Source organism: Cariama cristata, unplaced genomic scaffold (genome assembly GCF_000690535.1).
Source record: "Cariama cristata isolate BGI_N322 unplaced genomic scaffold, ASM69053v1 Scaffold19234, whole genome shotgun sequence".
Classification (NCBI taxonomy): Eukaryota; Metazoa; Chordata; class Aves; order Cariamiformes; family Cariamidae; genus Cariama; species Cariama cristata.
Window position 1 is genome coordinate 1 of NW_009614878.1, and position 14,536 is coordinate 14,536.

Genomic DNA, 14,536 nt, shown 5'->3' on the forward strand with positions numbered 1-14,536 from the left:
GGGGGGAAAAATTAAACTGTCTCCGTGCCGCTGTGAAGCAATGTTTATACGAAGTAAATAATTGTTGCCTTTGCAGTCTCTGCTTGGAACGTGGATTAAATACCGTGTTCCTCTTGCGGGGTAGTGTAATAGTTATATTATGCTGAAGGATTTCTGGGCGACGTGTGGAATTGTTTGTTTATGTGCTAGCATTGTTTAGTAACTATGTAATTTATTAAAAATATAACGAACTTAGTAATTTATACAATGCAGTTTGCCCTTTGGATGACTAATGTGCCTATGGCTAGTCGGCAGAGCCTTCAGTTGTGTTGTTTTCTCATGGAGTAGTTTAGAAACAGCAAAACTGAGACCTTATCTGCAGTTTCTATCATGTAGTCCAAATGTGTATGTGAACTGTTGTTTATGTCTCACTGCAGTTTTGTTGTGTGTCCAGAATGGAGTTACTTACACTTAAACATTAACAACAGCTGATTTTTTCCTTGTTACTATATTGCGAGCTTCTTCATGTACGCTTTTTACTGGTAATGATGTTACTATTAAAAATAGGCCAGTTTGTTCCAGCAGTGCTCCTCTGCTGGAACAATAGCACAGCACTGCAGAAGGCTGCTGTGGGGCTCAGGGTAGGGGGAGAGGCTTTTATGTATAATCATGGGAAACACGTTTCTGTAATTTGATCCTGAAACTTGACTGGTATATGCTATTTTAGCTATAGTTGAAAAAATAATCTCATGCTGGTTTTCTTTAGTTAAAAATATTAAAAAAAAATCATCTTATTTGTTCTGACTTGCATAATTTTTATAGTTTTTCTACTCATCCTGGAACAGTTTGGAATGTTAAGCTACATGGGGGCATTCTTTCATATTTTAAGCAATAGATGAACCACTGCAAATGCTGACATGTTAAGCACATCACTGAAGTGCTGTTTCTGAGAAAAAGTCGTGTGCCAAATTCTGGTTATTCAGTTGGTGAAAGCAAAAATGAAAATGAGTGAGAAGTTGAATATGAGAGTGGTGGTGGGGTTTTGGGGGTTTTTTGTTTTAAATGTAGTGAATGTCAAACCACCAACAATAGGAAGAGCAAGTAAGCAAACGTTATTGGCTTTTTAAGCTGATGCTGAAACTTTCACTTTGTTCTGCACTTTAAAACACGATATTCCTATGTCAATATAGATTTTCTGTTAGCAACTTTTCTGCGGCTAACATGGAATTAATGTGCATATGTGTCCTGCCCCACCACAAGCATTGCTCATAGGACCTTGTTTTCCGGTGCCAAATGTGTGAGAGGGGCCAAGATGCTAAAACGTACAGTACAAGTCAGCCCTTTACAGAGTGTGGGGAAGCTCTTGTGTGACTCTTAAGTGGTTGTGTCCTGTACTAGCATTTCTTAAATTCTTTCAATGAATAAGAGCTTTGCGTTTGTTTCGATTTCTTTGCTAGAAGTGGCATGCATGGAAATATTTAGACAGCCATAAATATTGGAGCATAATATTGAGTAGCACTTCTTAGGCTTTTAAACTTTTTCTGTTGTAATTTAGATGTTATGTAGTTGCCATTTAGACTTTTTTTAAAATAAAAAAGTTTTCAATTATATTTTCACAACCAAAGCATGGCCCCATTAAACTAGGGAGTCTGAAGTACTTGCGGTCAATTAGAAGAAATAATTATTGCTTCTTAATTTAGCTTCAGATAAACTTTCTTGTATGAGAAACTCAATTTCTTTTTGGTTAGGAAAATGTTAGACAGAGTAAAATAGTGTTTGTAGGACCAGGTTGCCTTTATTATTATGTTTAATTATAATTATGTTACAGCATGTTATCAGTGTAGGTCTTCAAAGGATAACTGATGTTTAAGTCAATAAGCCCTTTCCCACCTAGTTGTTACCCCCCCACCACCCCCAAGGGCACGCGCACCTACATGCCAAACCTGTAACACAAGAACAGTATTGTTCTACTAAACACAGTTAAATTTATTGAAAAATATTGGATCTGTTCCAATCCCCTTGGGTGGTTTTCCCCAAATTTTTTTTAGGCTGAGCCTGGAAACCATCTGTGAGATAATGTTTTTTAGTACTCTTATACTGACATATGAACAAGGAGCTAAGAGTGCACACAAGTCTGCTAAATTCTGAGCTTTAAGGTTCAATAAAGCTTGATTAGAATTGTTTTTATTAGGTTAGTGTCTCCATAAAGGGAATGAAAAAGTCTCTAGTTATGTAAAATCTGTATCAAAAGTTTATCTGTAAGCTCTTCACAGGATGAAGTACAGGAGTTAAGATGTGCTGCAGAAAGCTAAGTAGTATGTTTGTTCTGAGTAGCAGTTAAGTTCCCCTTTACCGATTCATGTACTAATTTGGCAGGTTTTTTCCTAGCCAGTAGAACATTGGAACTTGGTTCTTCTGCATATTCAGTAAAATTGAGCCGGCAGTCATGGTTCTGTACTTCTGTTTGTTTCAGTGGACACTGGCAAACTTGTAGAGACCTGTCTTAAAGAATTACATTTGAGAAATTACCTCCTGCTTTTTTCCCTACTGTCATGCTTCAACATGACTTGACTTTAATGTGTGTTATGTTAATCCCTTCCAGATCTCTGTTTAAACTTGCTTTGATTTGTGTTTTTAGTTTTGAACCTAATCAAAGCAATATGGTGTATTCCTTACTGCTTTAAAAGATCTCGAAAGATCTTGGCTTTAAGTGAAGGTAATGAGGTTTGTAATTTATCAGAGTAATTTTTTTTAATTCCTCAGAGTCAGATTTTTCTCATTTTTCGTGTAAGCGTGGCATTTCCAGATTTTCTCATCTTGTTTTAAATTGTGTTATGCTGGGGGAACATACTGCTCCTGACTGCTTTGCTGATTGGGAGAAGCACTGTAGTCTCTCAAACTCTTCAGCCAGCAGTCAGCTTTTGACTAGCTGTGGTAGGTTATTCGCATTTTGAATTAACTAGGTCCTTCTGTAACCACCCGGCCTTGTCTACAATGCTGTTGTAGAATGTGGTACAAATGCATCAGTTTTGCTTCGGGCTCTATTGTGCCTCCTGTTTAAAGCTGTTCCTGCTCTCTAAAGGAGTTGCTTACAAATGCTTCTGAAGGTGAATGTAATCAGAATGTACTGACAGTACTTTTTCATTATTTTTTTTTTTCAAGTAAATGAAGGAAGCAAAACTGGGAATGTCTGACTGATTTGAGTGGGAATATTTGAGAGGTCTGAAGAGAAATTGTATTTCTATTCTAATTCGCCCTTCCTTTTGTGCTCTCACTTTCCCCCAGCTCCTTCCTGACAGTTTGGGGAAAAGGGTTTGTAGTACAAAGCAGTCACAACAGCTGTACGTGTCAAGCTTGATTTCTAACAACTGCATAAAGAAAAGGCTTGGTGGGTGATTCACAGCAGAACCTATTTTTATGTTTAAATACAGTTGTACAATAGTACAGGCCATAGTTTGCAGTACAGACTGAATTGGAAGAGGTATCTCTGAGAACAAAATGCAAATTACTAGATTTTTTTCTTCATTGGTCATGAATGTTGTCATAATTTGAAATTATCTGAAATATTTGTCTTTGTTTTTCCAGGTTCCTGTTGCATGTAAATCATGTCCCTGTGGCTACATATTTATTAGTCGAAAACTCTTGCATGCTAAACGGGCTGAGAGATCGCCACCCATCACAGGTAATACAGAGATACGAAGAAGGGGACAATAGTTCTTTCCCCGTATTCCTTGGAGGCAAAGGATAAAGTATTGTACTTCTCTGTAAATTGCCTGTTGTCAGTTCACTTTCTTTTGAACTTGTGCATGGTAGACTTTGAATATGTTAATTTTTCTTGAACTTTGAGAGGGGAAAATGCTGATGTTTTCAGTCTTACTTCCTTTGTACTTGTGATGTTGGTGTTTATTCTGTGTATATTCTAGCTGCACACATTGGTCACTGTGCAAAATAACTCCTTACAGAAAGCTTTCCATTAATCTTATTTTGAAGTTAAATGTGTAGAGGTGCCAATGGGATCAGATTTCAGAGTACATACTGATTGAAGCTGGGTTTTCTGAAAGTAAAAATTGGTCATATGTTTAATCTAAAACCAGGTGGGTCTTGCTTCTGTCTGAATGGGTTAAAATAAAAAATAGTGTATTTTTTGTCTAACTTGTATGTCTTTTGTTGTTGATGGGCACAATAAGAAGTCAGTTGAATGTGCCTTCTGGCGTGATTAACATTCTCCTTGTCTTCATTTTTATCACTTCTTCCCATCTTAGTAGCAATTAGTCAGAAGAAGCACCTGTCAGGGATGATGTTTAAAAAAAAAAAAAGTATCTGGCCTATAATGTCTATTTCTTAAAATTATCTACTAGGCCTACAAAATGGAAGCTAAGTATTTGATATTTTGCATCACTATTTTGAAGGATACTTGTAGTTTACCAGCTTGTGGGAATTATATGACATTATGCTAGATAACGGAACTTTCAAAGTGGAGGAGCTTAAGCAATGTCTGTGGTAGTTTGGAAGTGTTGGTCAATTTTCTTTCCCCCTCCCCGATTGTTGATAAAGTAGTTACCAAATGAAGCTGAAAGCCATAATCCAGTAAAGCAGAGCTCTTGTATAATTCAGCTTTGTACATAGGAAATGCACCAGGGGAGGAAGAACCCCATGCATGAATATATGCTGGGGGCCACCCTGCTGAAAAGGAGCAGGGGTCCTGGTGAACAGCAGGTTGAACATGAGCCAGCAATGTGCCCTTGCAGCAAAGGCAGCTAACCGTATTCTGGGCTGCATTAGGCAAAGTATAGCCAGCAGGTGGAGGGAGGGGATCCTTCCCCTCTACTCAGCACCAGTGAGGCCACACTTGGAGTACTGTGTCTCGTTCTCGGCTCCCCAGTGCAAGAGAGACATGGACATACTGGAGAGAGTCCAGTGAAGTGCCACAAAGGTGATAAAGGGACTGGAGCAACTCTCCTCTGAGGAAAGAGCAAGCTGGGACTGTTCAACCTGGAGAAGAGACGGCTCAGAGGAATCTTATTGGTGTATATAAATACGTGAAGGAAGGGTGTAAGGAAGCTGGAGCCAGGCTCTCTTCAGTGGTGCCCAGTGACAGGACAAGAGGCAATGGGCACAAACCAAAGCACAGGCTGTTCCCTCTGAACATCAGGAAACACTTTTTTTACTGTGAGCGCTGCAAAAAAGGTACTGGGGGTACTTTTTTACTGACTGAGCACTGGCACAGGTTGCCCAGAGAGGTTGTGAAGTCTGCATCCTTGGAGGCAGTCAAAAGCCATCTGTATGTGGCCCTGGGCAACTGGCTCTTGGTGGCCCTGCTTGAGCAGGGTGGTTGGACAGGTCGGTCTCCAGAGATCCCTTGCTACCTCAGCCTTTTTGTGATACTGTGAAATACAACTTTTGTATTAACATTAGTGACAAGTTACCCTGCTGTCCAGTTTGTACGCTATGTCTGTACAAGATTAATGGGACAACTGCAGCAAAAGGAAACCAGTTCACCAGGAAGATAGAGTGGAGACCGCATATGTCTATATTGTGCTCATAAGGTAACTGCAACTTTTGGAAAACATTGTTCCAGTATTTTCAACAATATAGCTAGTGCAGAATAGTGCTGCAGCCTTGGAAATGTGCAGCTAGTCTGTGTGGAATAGTGTGCTGTGGTTGGTGACTGTACTGTTTTCAGTACCCAAGCTCATTAATCTGTACTTAACTTCCAGGTGAAACTCCTGTAAGTAATCTTTTTTTTTTCCTTAAACTTGTGTGTAGGAAAACAATATACCTGTTCAGCATTAAGTATTATGAGGCCTTGTCATAGGCTAGATTTTGTGGGACGTGTGCGCTATGTAATATGGCATTTACTGACAGCATCATTGACTCAGCATTTCAATTTGTGTGAGCAGCAGGAAGTATTTCACTATTAGTGTCAAAAGAAGATGAAGTAGTTTGCTGTTTGCCTATATGATAAACTTTTTTTTTTTGGCTAATGGAAACAAATGCAATGGGCTGTCCTAATGACTGTGATCTGTACAGTTTTTTTCCATCTTATTATAGGAAAGTGAACTTTTTGTGTATTAGCAGATTTCTGATGTTGCAAAATGCATTTGAAGTAATTAAAGGCTTAACTCTTGTAATCAAGAAATGAAGTGTCGTTCTGGATTCGACACCTTAATTTCTGCGTGGGTATCATGCAGATGTAATTGTTCTGTAAAGGTATAGACATCTAACAACTTTTGCTAAGAGATTTAAAGAAAAAAGGTGATTGGGTGGGGTAAGCACTATGAGTAAATTAAGAATGAAGATGTAAACAACCCTAGATCATACCATCTCTATTCATTTGCACAGAAAACAAGAGTGAGGCCAAAAGGAGGCGGACAGAGAGAGTTAAGCGAGAGAAGATAAATTCTGCAGTAAATAAAGACCTAGAAAACCGAAAAAGATCCAGGTCTAACAGCCATTCAGATCATAGCAGACGAGGAAGAGGAAGACCTAAGAGTGCCTCAGCCAAAAAGCACGAGGAAGAAAGAGGTATGAGAACTGGAGAAATATGTTAATTGAGTTTTCTTTTTGTATGGAGAGTTTTTTTTATCAATAAACCTTTATACCCTTCAAACCATTTCAAGTAACTAGGCTAGTTCAGCCAATATCCAATATCTTAATATGGAGGAGGGACTGTTTCACATCTGTAGAGACCTCTGGTTTTATGTTTCAGTGTCTGATTGGAATTAACTAGAAAGAACTAAGCCTGTATTTTTAGCCACCACATCAAGTTTCAACACACAGGTTGAAAACCGTTGGACTGTAGTGCTTAGTAGTGTTTTTGGATTGGTGGGTTGTTTTTTTTTTTTTGAGATACTGCTGGTCTGTGTCACAAGGACAAACAACATAATAATGTCTGTTGTCTGAGAATGATTAGGATGACTGCATTGCTTAAAAAGTTCCTTGAAACCTTTTGGAGGGCCAAAGTAAAAAGGAGCATCTTGAGTTACTACTGTGACCTGAATTTTTCTCCCATGTTTCTACAGAATAATACTCTAGAGGAAAGAATGTCTCCTTGCTTATTAAGGTTCCTTGGTAACCTGCTGTTTTTCATCTTTATACAATAAAGAGACTTACATACACAACACTAATTTTGGAGCCCTTCAAGTATGTGACTATCACTTAGGATTCCTGGTTTTTTAAAAGCCTATTGACACTGCGTATACTGTCTATAGTTTTGGAGATATTAATTTTAGGCCTGAATAATGACTCCAAAACTTAGCATGGACTTAAGGCTGGAAGGCAGATAGAAGGGAAAGAACGAGACTTCATAGAAATATTCAGAAGATCTTATTCTTAAAACTATTGAAACCTTCAAGCATACCTTGTGGCAGAAATGCAATTGTTTTTTTTTCCCTGCCACCTTATTTGTTAACAAAAAATGGGTGTTAATCCATGTTGCAAAGTGAGCTCCTTTAACTTCTAACTTTTCAAAACCAATTTTGTTGTTTCTGCTGTTAAATGTAAATCTGTTCTTTCTTAAAGTTCCTTTCCTATAAAAGCAAAGTATAAATTGGGATTTGTTTTTTTAGTGCTTTGGCTGTGGAAAGAGGAGGTGGGATTTGATTTCTGTATGTTTTCTGGAGAGCAATTGCTTTACTGTAATAGGAATACACTTATAATATCTAATTTCTTCACTGTTGCGTATGGCTTATTGATGTATGTAGCTTCACAGAATGCAGAGCTTCCCTGTTACTGATCCAAGCCAGACTTTGTCTAGCACCTATAGAATCATTTCTAGGCATTTTACTGCCAGTCTAGTTCACACATAACTTTAGTTTGAAAATTCCTGCAGGCTGGTTGGGTTGCCCTGTAAAAGTAAATCTTTCCTGTCCTCTGAAAAAGAGGAAAGCAAGCTAAGAAATCAAAAGAAAAGATCCATTCTCTTAATTCATGTTTTATAGTCTCCAAAAAGCAAGAATTTGAAAGCATGAGGGATATTTAGAGGACATGTTTTCCTGTTCAAAACTAGGTTGTATGTTTTTAACCTCTTGCTGCATACTCCGAAATGTGACAATGCCAGTGCTGTGAGGTAGAAAACTAGAAATACGGATGCAGTAGAGATTTTTGCATAAGAGTGAGTGCATGGTGTGTTGTTTTCTTGGTGTTTTTGTTAAAGTTGAATCTCACTTGAGAAGGTTACCTTCATCTTGTCCTGTCCTACCATCCCCTTTACTTGGTATTGTGACTACTGGTACTATTTCTTCCTTGACCTCTTCTGCAGAGCTGGTAAAAGCTTGAGTTCGCACCCATTTGTAATTATCCTTGGTCCTCACCACTACAGCACACCTTGTTGTTTAGGAATAAGTGTGCTTACTTCTTATTTTCTTACTTTTGATTTATTTCTGGTTATGTCAGACTGTAATGTGTGTAGGGGACTGTGGTGATTATTGGGCAGATTTAAAAAAAACCCAAAAAGTTGATATATATGGCTGTAATGGCTATAAAAATAAATTCAGCAGAGAACCCATAATTTTGTAAATAATTACTATAAAACAAATTAACATTTTCAAGTGGCTTATAAAGTTGGCCTAACTACCACGTGTGGAGTAATTAGTGGGAATTTTAGAAATATTCTTCCTTTATCAAACCTGCTGCTTGATAGTGTTGTTTGTGTAAAAGTATATTAAGCAACTTTAATTCTACTACAATTAAGGTGATTTTTGTGTGACTCATTGCTAGTCCTTGTATCAGTCTGCATAATGTTGAAAGTCAGCTCTGGAGTGCAAGACATTAGCTTAGTGTTAGACATTAAGTATCTTGTTTCTTTGCCTATTGTGTATTTCTAGGATATTTTAGGTGCACATTACTTGCCATCAGGGATTGTGCTGTTCTTTTCCCCAAAAGAGTTGAAAAGAAGCCACTGCTTGCAAAACTGTTAAATATTTGGTGCCTCTTAGGCTTCTGCAATGCCTCATGCATTTGTAGATGGAAAAACAGGAGGGCAGGGAACACCTGAATTACAATTGCAAGAGCAGATAATCTATCCATTTGAAGACCACCCAGCTGTGAAAATTTTCTTCCTAAAGACACCTATGACATCTGTAGCTTTGCTTCCTTACTTGTCATGCTCTTTTTGTACATAGCGTGCTTGTTCCCAGTTATGTCTGTGCCTTTGACTAGTTCTTTTGTATCTTTCGTGACTGGCTCACATTAGAGCAAAGAGCTGCAGGATTCAACAGCAACTAAGAAGAATACGAGAAGCAAAAGGGCTTTTTAAAATAAGCTATTGTTCCTGCAGATTTAGTAAGAAGGAATAGAGGGGGAGGAAAGAGGAAGCTGATGTAGATTGAGGAGATGTGGCAGAGTACTGGGACCCAGAGAATACCTATTGCATGTTTCAGAGCCGTGTGATGACCCTGGAAAATTGGAACTTCTCCCTGCAGGCTTGGCTTGTCAAAATTGTCACTTAACTTCTTTGTCAGGAATGCTGCAATATATTTTGAAAATAGCAACACTTCATAATAATTTGATTCTGATTTTGTGGTGGTGGTGGTATGGTTTTTGTTTTACTGTGTGGGACTGTGATACACAGCTAGACCAGTTCCCAGGCTGCCTTGTTATCTAGGTAACAATGTTAATTATAGTAAAACAAACAAAAAACCCCTCATATGCTGTAGGAAGTGGTATTGGTTATTGTGAAAGAGGTTACAATCAAGTGAGACTCAGTAGGAGTGGCCTGGAGTCTTACTAAAGCGTACTTGATACTTAACAAGGGATGAATCTTTATAAAGATACATACATTTCAGTTTCCTGATAAAACTTAAGCTGAATTAAACTTCTTGACCCAAATTTTCCTTTTCTAGTAATTTCCGACTCTATTACTCATACATTTGCTTGCCCAGTGTGCATGTTTGAAGTAACTTACTATCTTGGATAGTGAATCTCAGAACTTTGGATTTTGAATCCATACAAAATTTGTGAGGGGGAAGGGTCCGTATTTGATTTATGCATAATCACAATTTTAAGGGCCATGGGTCTAGTGGGTTGCAGGAGATCTGGAGATGTGAGACATGCTCCAGAAAGACTGAATATTTTCACCTAGATAGCCTCTTAGTTGTATAGCAAAAGACTTAGTATTTTTAAGGTCTTACAAAAGTGGTATTGTGATTCTGTGAGAGTCTTTTGCTAATAATAGAGAAATGAGTCAAAACTACTTTGAGATAAGTCTGAAGCGGAAAGTTTTAATAGTGTCTGTAGAAACCACAGTATCCTATGAGTAGTATATGATAAAATGTCATTCAGGTGCAAGCTCTTCACTAGTTACTGATGAGAACTGGAATTGTCTTAAGAATATATAAAGCTTGCAAACCTGTGTTAATCCCTGATACTCTTTGACACCGAGATTTTGATTCTTTAAAGCTGAATTCTCTCAGAACAAGCCAGTACTTTGGGAGGACAGGTGTGAAGGGAAACTTGAGAATTTTTTTTTTTGCAGAAAAGTCTACAATCTGTTAGCATTAACCCGGGGGGGGCGGGGGGAGTATTTTTTATTTTGCTGGGTGCTGACATATTCAGGTGGTGGCTGGATTTGTTTGGATCATGAAGTATGAAAAAAAGGGGAGGGATTTAGATATGAAAATAGAAAAGGTTAATGTGGAATAACCAGTGTGTGTAGTGTCTCTGCTCAGAACAACTCCCAGCATTGTTAATTTTTAAATGGTGGCAAGGAGGAAGCGGAGCAACCCAGACTGAGTGTAGATAAAGAAACTGATTTGTCTCAAACTACAGGGTAGGACTTGTAGTGAAACTCAGTCTTAGCTTTCATTTCAAACTCAATAGAGAGTATTGTCTTGCATAGCCAAGGAACCAGCAGAAAACACTAACATTCCAAATATCAAACATGCTTTGATTTATCTTGCTTTGGTAAGTAATTTTCTTGTTTTCTGATTAAGAACTGATGTGTCTTTGTGTGTCCAGGCTCCTCACTAAGCAACTTTACTTGCAGGGAAAGGTGAGCTTGTGTGTGATTTAAGTTGTCTAGAGGGTTCGGTTGCTGTGTGTCTCTATATCAGTATTAAATCAGAACATAGTGGTAAAGGATTTTTCAGTTTCTCTCACTTGATTGTTTAACTCAAGAACTTGACTTCACAGGGAAGTCTGTTGGAATGGCGTCTGTTGCTGTAACACAGATGTGAAGCCAAATCTAAAAATGTTGTTATGAACGTGAACTATTGAAGGAATAACCGTGTGAACAGGTGGAGAGATGAGATGCTGGAATCTTTTTTCCACATGGTGCTTTCCATTATTTTCCAGTGCTGCTCAGTCTTTCACTCCACCCATAGTGGATTCAGGTGTCTTGGTGGAACGGTCTGCCAGAGCATACTGTAGGCAAAAAGAGCGTGCGTGTGTGTGTCTGTGTTAATGAGGCAGAGGGGTCTGTCAAGTGAGTGTTGTGTTGTGGTTGTAAATTAGTCCAGGCCACTGTGGAACTTGGACTAGAAATGGAGTTCCACAGCTAGACATCAGCCTTAAAGCTCTAGATGTATTCTGCTGTTCTTTGTGTCTACAAGCCTGGCCGTCTCCTGACAAAGCTGTTTTTTTGTTTTGTTTTCTTAATGAGTTGTGTCAGCTAGCTGTGGCTGGCTAAACTGGGATATAAATAGTCGTGACCTGGAGAAAGTGGTATTTATGAAGATCATACTATTCTATGAGTTTTGTCATATGCTATAGTGTAACTTAGTGTACTTGAGCACTGCAGTATGGAAACTTCTTCATGGCTTGCTGTTGTGTGTCTGTAGCGTTGAAACAAGCCAACATCAGCAGAGGGAATTCAGTGGCTTTCACTTGCTCATTGACATGTTAGCATTGTTCTGTATGTGGGATAAGATTGAAAGTCTTCGGTATAGAAAGTCCAGAAATGTTCATGGTGACAAATTTGGAACCTGAGTTCTGCCATGTGTCTGCTCTTTGGTCTTCGACACTGTAATTAAACTCTTGGGTTTCTGTTACTTAGATCTAAAATAGAGGGACAAATGTTATATGTAATGAGGATATTGTAAAGTAACTTTGTTTTCTAGGATGAGAAGTGTTTATGTAAAAGCAAAAAAAAAAACCAAACCCACAAATGGAGGGACACTTGAGTACTCCTTTGTGTCAGGAATCAATATGATCTTAATATAATGTTAATGACTCATTCTTTCTTCATTGTTAAAGAACAGAAATTCAGTCATGCTTTTGGATGACTAATTCTGTGACTCTTCTAGCACCTTTGTGTGCCTCCATTCCTTTCTCCTCTCTCTCAATCCCTCCCTGCATAGGAGTTGATTGTCTAACTTCTTTTCTATTCCAGGACTCCATTCCATATTATTTATTGACTACTATGTAACTTGCATTAACTTCGGATAATGGAAAAAGCTTCTAATAGTGACTTTTTTTTCTTCTACAGAGAAACAAGAAAAAGAAGTTGACATGTATGCTAACCTTTCAGATGAAAAGGCCTTCGTATTTTCAGTGGCCTTGGCGGAAATAAACAGAAAAATTATCAATCAAAGACTTATTCTGTAACTTGTAAGCACAATCTGATGCATTTATATGCAGAATGGCTAGCATATTTCCAAGGTGTCGTGGACTCTCGGAAAGTGTGTTGTCTGCACCGACAAGGACCATAGTATTTCCTGTTAAAATTCTGCTGCTGTTCTTGGAAATCGAATTCTGTCTCTACAAGTCAGAAAGAAAGTGTTCACAAGATTGTGCTATGAAAAATCAGAAAGCAGATATGTTTTACGCCTTGAAGACAAATGCTAGACAAATGCACAGAGAGACTGCACCCATTCCAGAGCACTTCTTTTAAATTTGCTGCCAGAAATGCAATATTTTAAATATTTTCAGAAATAAATGATTTTCCTTTAAAATTATATATTTCAGATTTTTCAGCTATATTGCAGTTTACATATGTACAGTTCACATAACTTTTTAATAAATTGATATTCCAATATTTTATTGAACTGGGAATTAAGTACATTTGTGATACTTGGAGTGTGTTGGTTTTAATCCTCTTAGAAATCTGGTATTCATCTTAGGGATGAATTTAGATTTTATTTTTTAATAAGTGTGATATAATTCTGATAGGAAGAAAATTAAAACAGTTTCATTTTGGGGAATTATTCTACTTGACAACTTTGTATTGAATATGAATTCTCTCTAGAAAATGATTCCTTGTTGCATAGAGCTGTTTTTTTTTTAAAAATCGCATATAATTTAGGGGGTCAGACTCATGAAGTTTGAGAGATAAGCACTTGTTTTGTCACAACTATTTGCTGAGTGTCTGCTTTGGCCAGCCGGTAAGTACTTCTCCCATACTTTTTCTTGGCCCATTGTTTACTGGAGAGGGAGATCAGCAGGCATCAGAGATGTAGATCTGCAGCTAGTATCTTCTTACTGGTATTTCCAAAGACGAGGGTATGCTGGTTCCTTTTACTCTCAATAGCTTTTTCTGTATGTCTTTTAAAAGTGTAATTCTTACCAGTATTGTCTTTGGAGTGTTGACTGTAAATACCAAAGCAGAAATCTACCTGAGTGTGGGAAAATGAGCTGTTTTGGTAGAAATAGGTTTTGGGAAGACATTCAACAAAGTAGTCTTTGTTGAAGTGGTATAGTGCAATTTGAACCAAAACTCTTACTTTAGTAAATATATGGGGGTTTTGTCTGACTAAGACAAAAAAAAAACCCAACCCCAAGCCCTGTAAAATCCTGAGGGAGGAGGTGTAGGAGGTAATTGCATTCATAAAATCTGACATACTAGCTTTTTGTCACCTTTTATTCACTCTTCTAAGGAGGGAATGCAACTAAATGTCTTAGTTTTTCTTCAGTATTGCTCATGCTTTTCAGTATCCCATTACTTTAATAATGAGAATGAGGTTCTGCTTCAGGACTGGTCTCTGGGTGAAAGCAGAGGTTTTTATTAGTAAAGCTGGACTATCAAATACTGACTGTTTGTTTAGTAGTTACTGGTTAAAGGAAGGAGCTATGATAGTTTTGAGTTAAGCCTCAAGGGACTGATCAGATGCAAACTTTCTAAGCAGAAGCAGGAAGCATGGAAGGTGATTTTTCATTCTTAACTCCTAAGGAGTAACTGGGGTTCTTTTTAACACTGGATGAGAGGGGTGGGTGTGGAAATGCACTTTAACCACTAATATACATTTGTCTCTGTTCCAGTAAATGAGGAATTGCAAACACAAGACCTACTTCCCTGCATCATGTTGACTTCTGCTTTCCAGAACCGTAGCTTGTCACAGATACTGGTAGTAAGGACAGATGAGTAACTGTTAAGAATAGAGCATGTGTTTGCATGGTAAGTTATTAAAGTCAGAATGACAAAAGGGAAGTTCTAATTTTGAAAACTTAAGGATATGATCAGGCTTGTGTTGCTTCTGTTGCTAGAATGAGATCTACTGTGTTAAGAAGGGACAAAGGGAACTACTAATGCAGTCTGTTTGGCGCTGTAACTTGTGTTCCTACAGGTACCTGTTTCTTTTTGCTCCTGTACGTGGAATTAAAGTTATTTTCGGAGGACTGAAGT

The 14,536-nt window shown here is 38.0% G+C and overlaps 1 protein-coding gene across 1 annotated transcript; it reads left to right on the forward strand.

The window, feature by feature from the left end:
• Window positions 1-2,617: 2,617 nt before the first annotated feature.
• On the forward strand, window positions 2,618-12,961 carry LOC104156858 (chromosome unknown open reading frame, human C16orf87; the record flags this gene model as incomplete). Its single annotated transcript, XM_009699596.1, has 4 exons — window positions 2,618-2,703; window positions 3,565-3,661; window positions 6,322-6,504; window positions 12,404-12,961. Coding segments are annotated over 4 exons (485 nt in total), but the record flags the coding sequence as incomplete, so codon positions are not given.
• Between the last annotated feature and the right edge of the window lie 1,575 nt (window positions 12,962-14,536).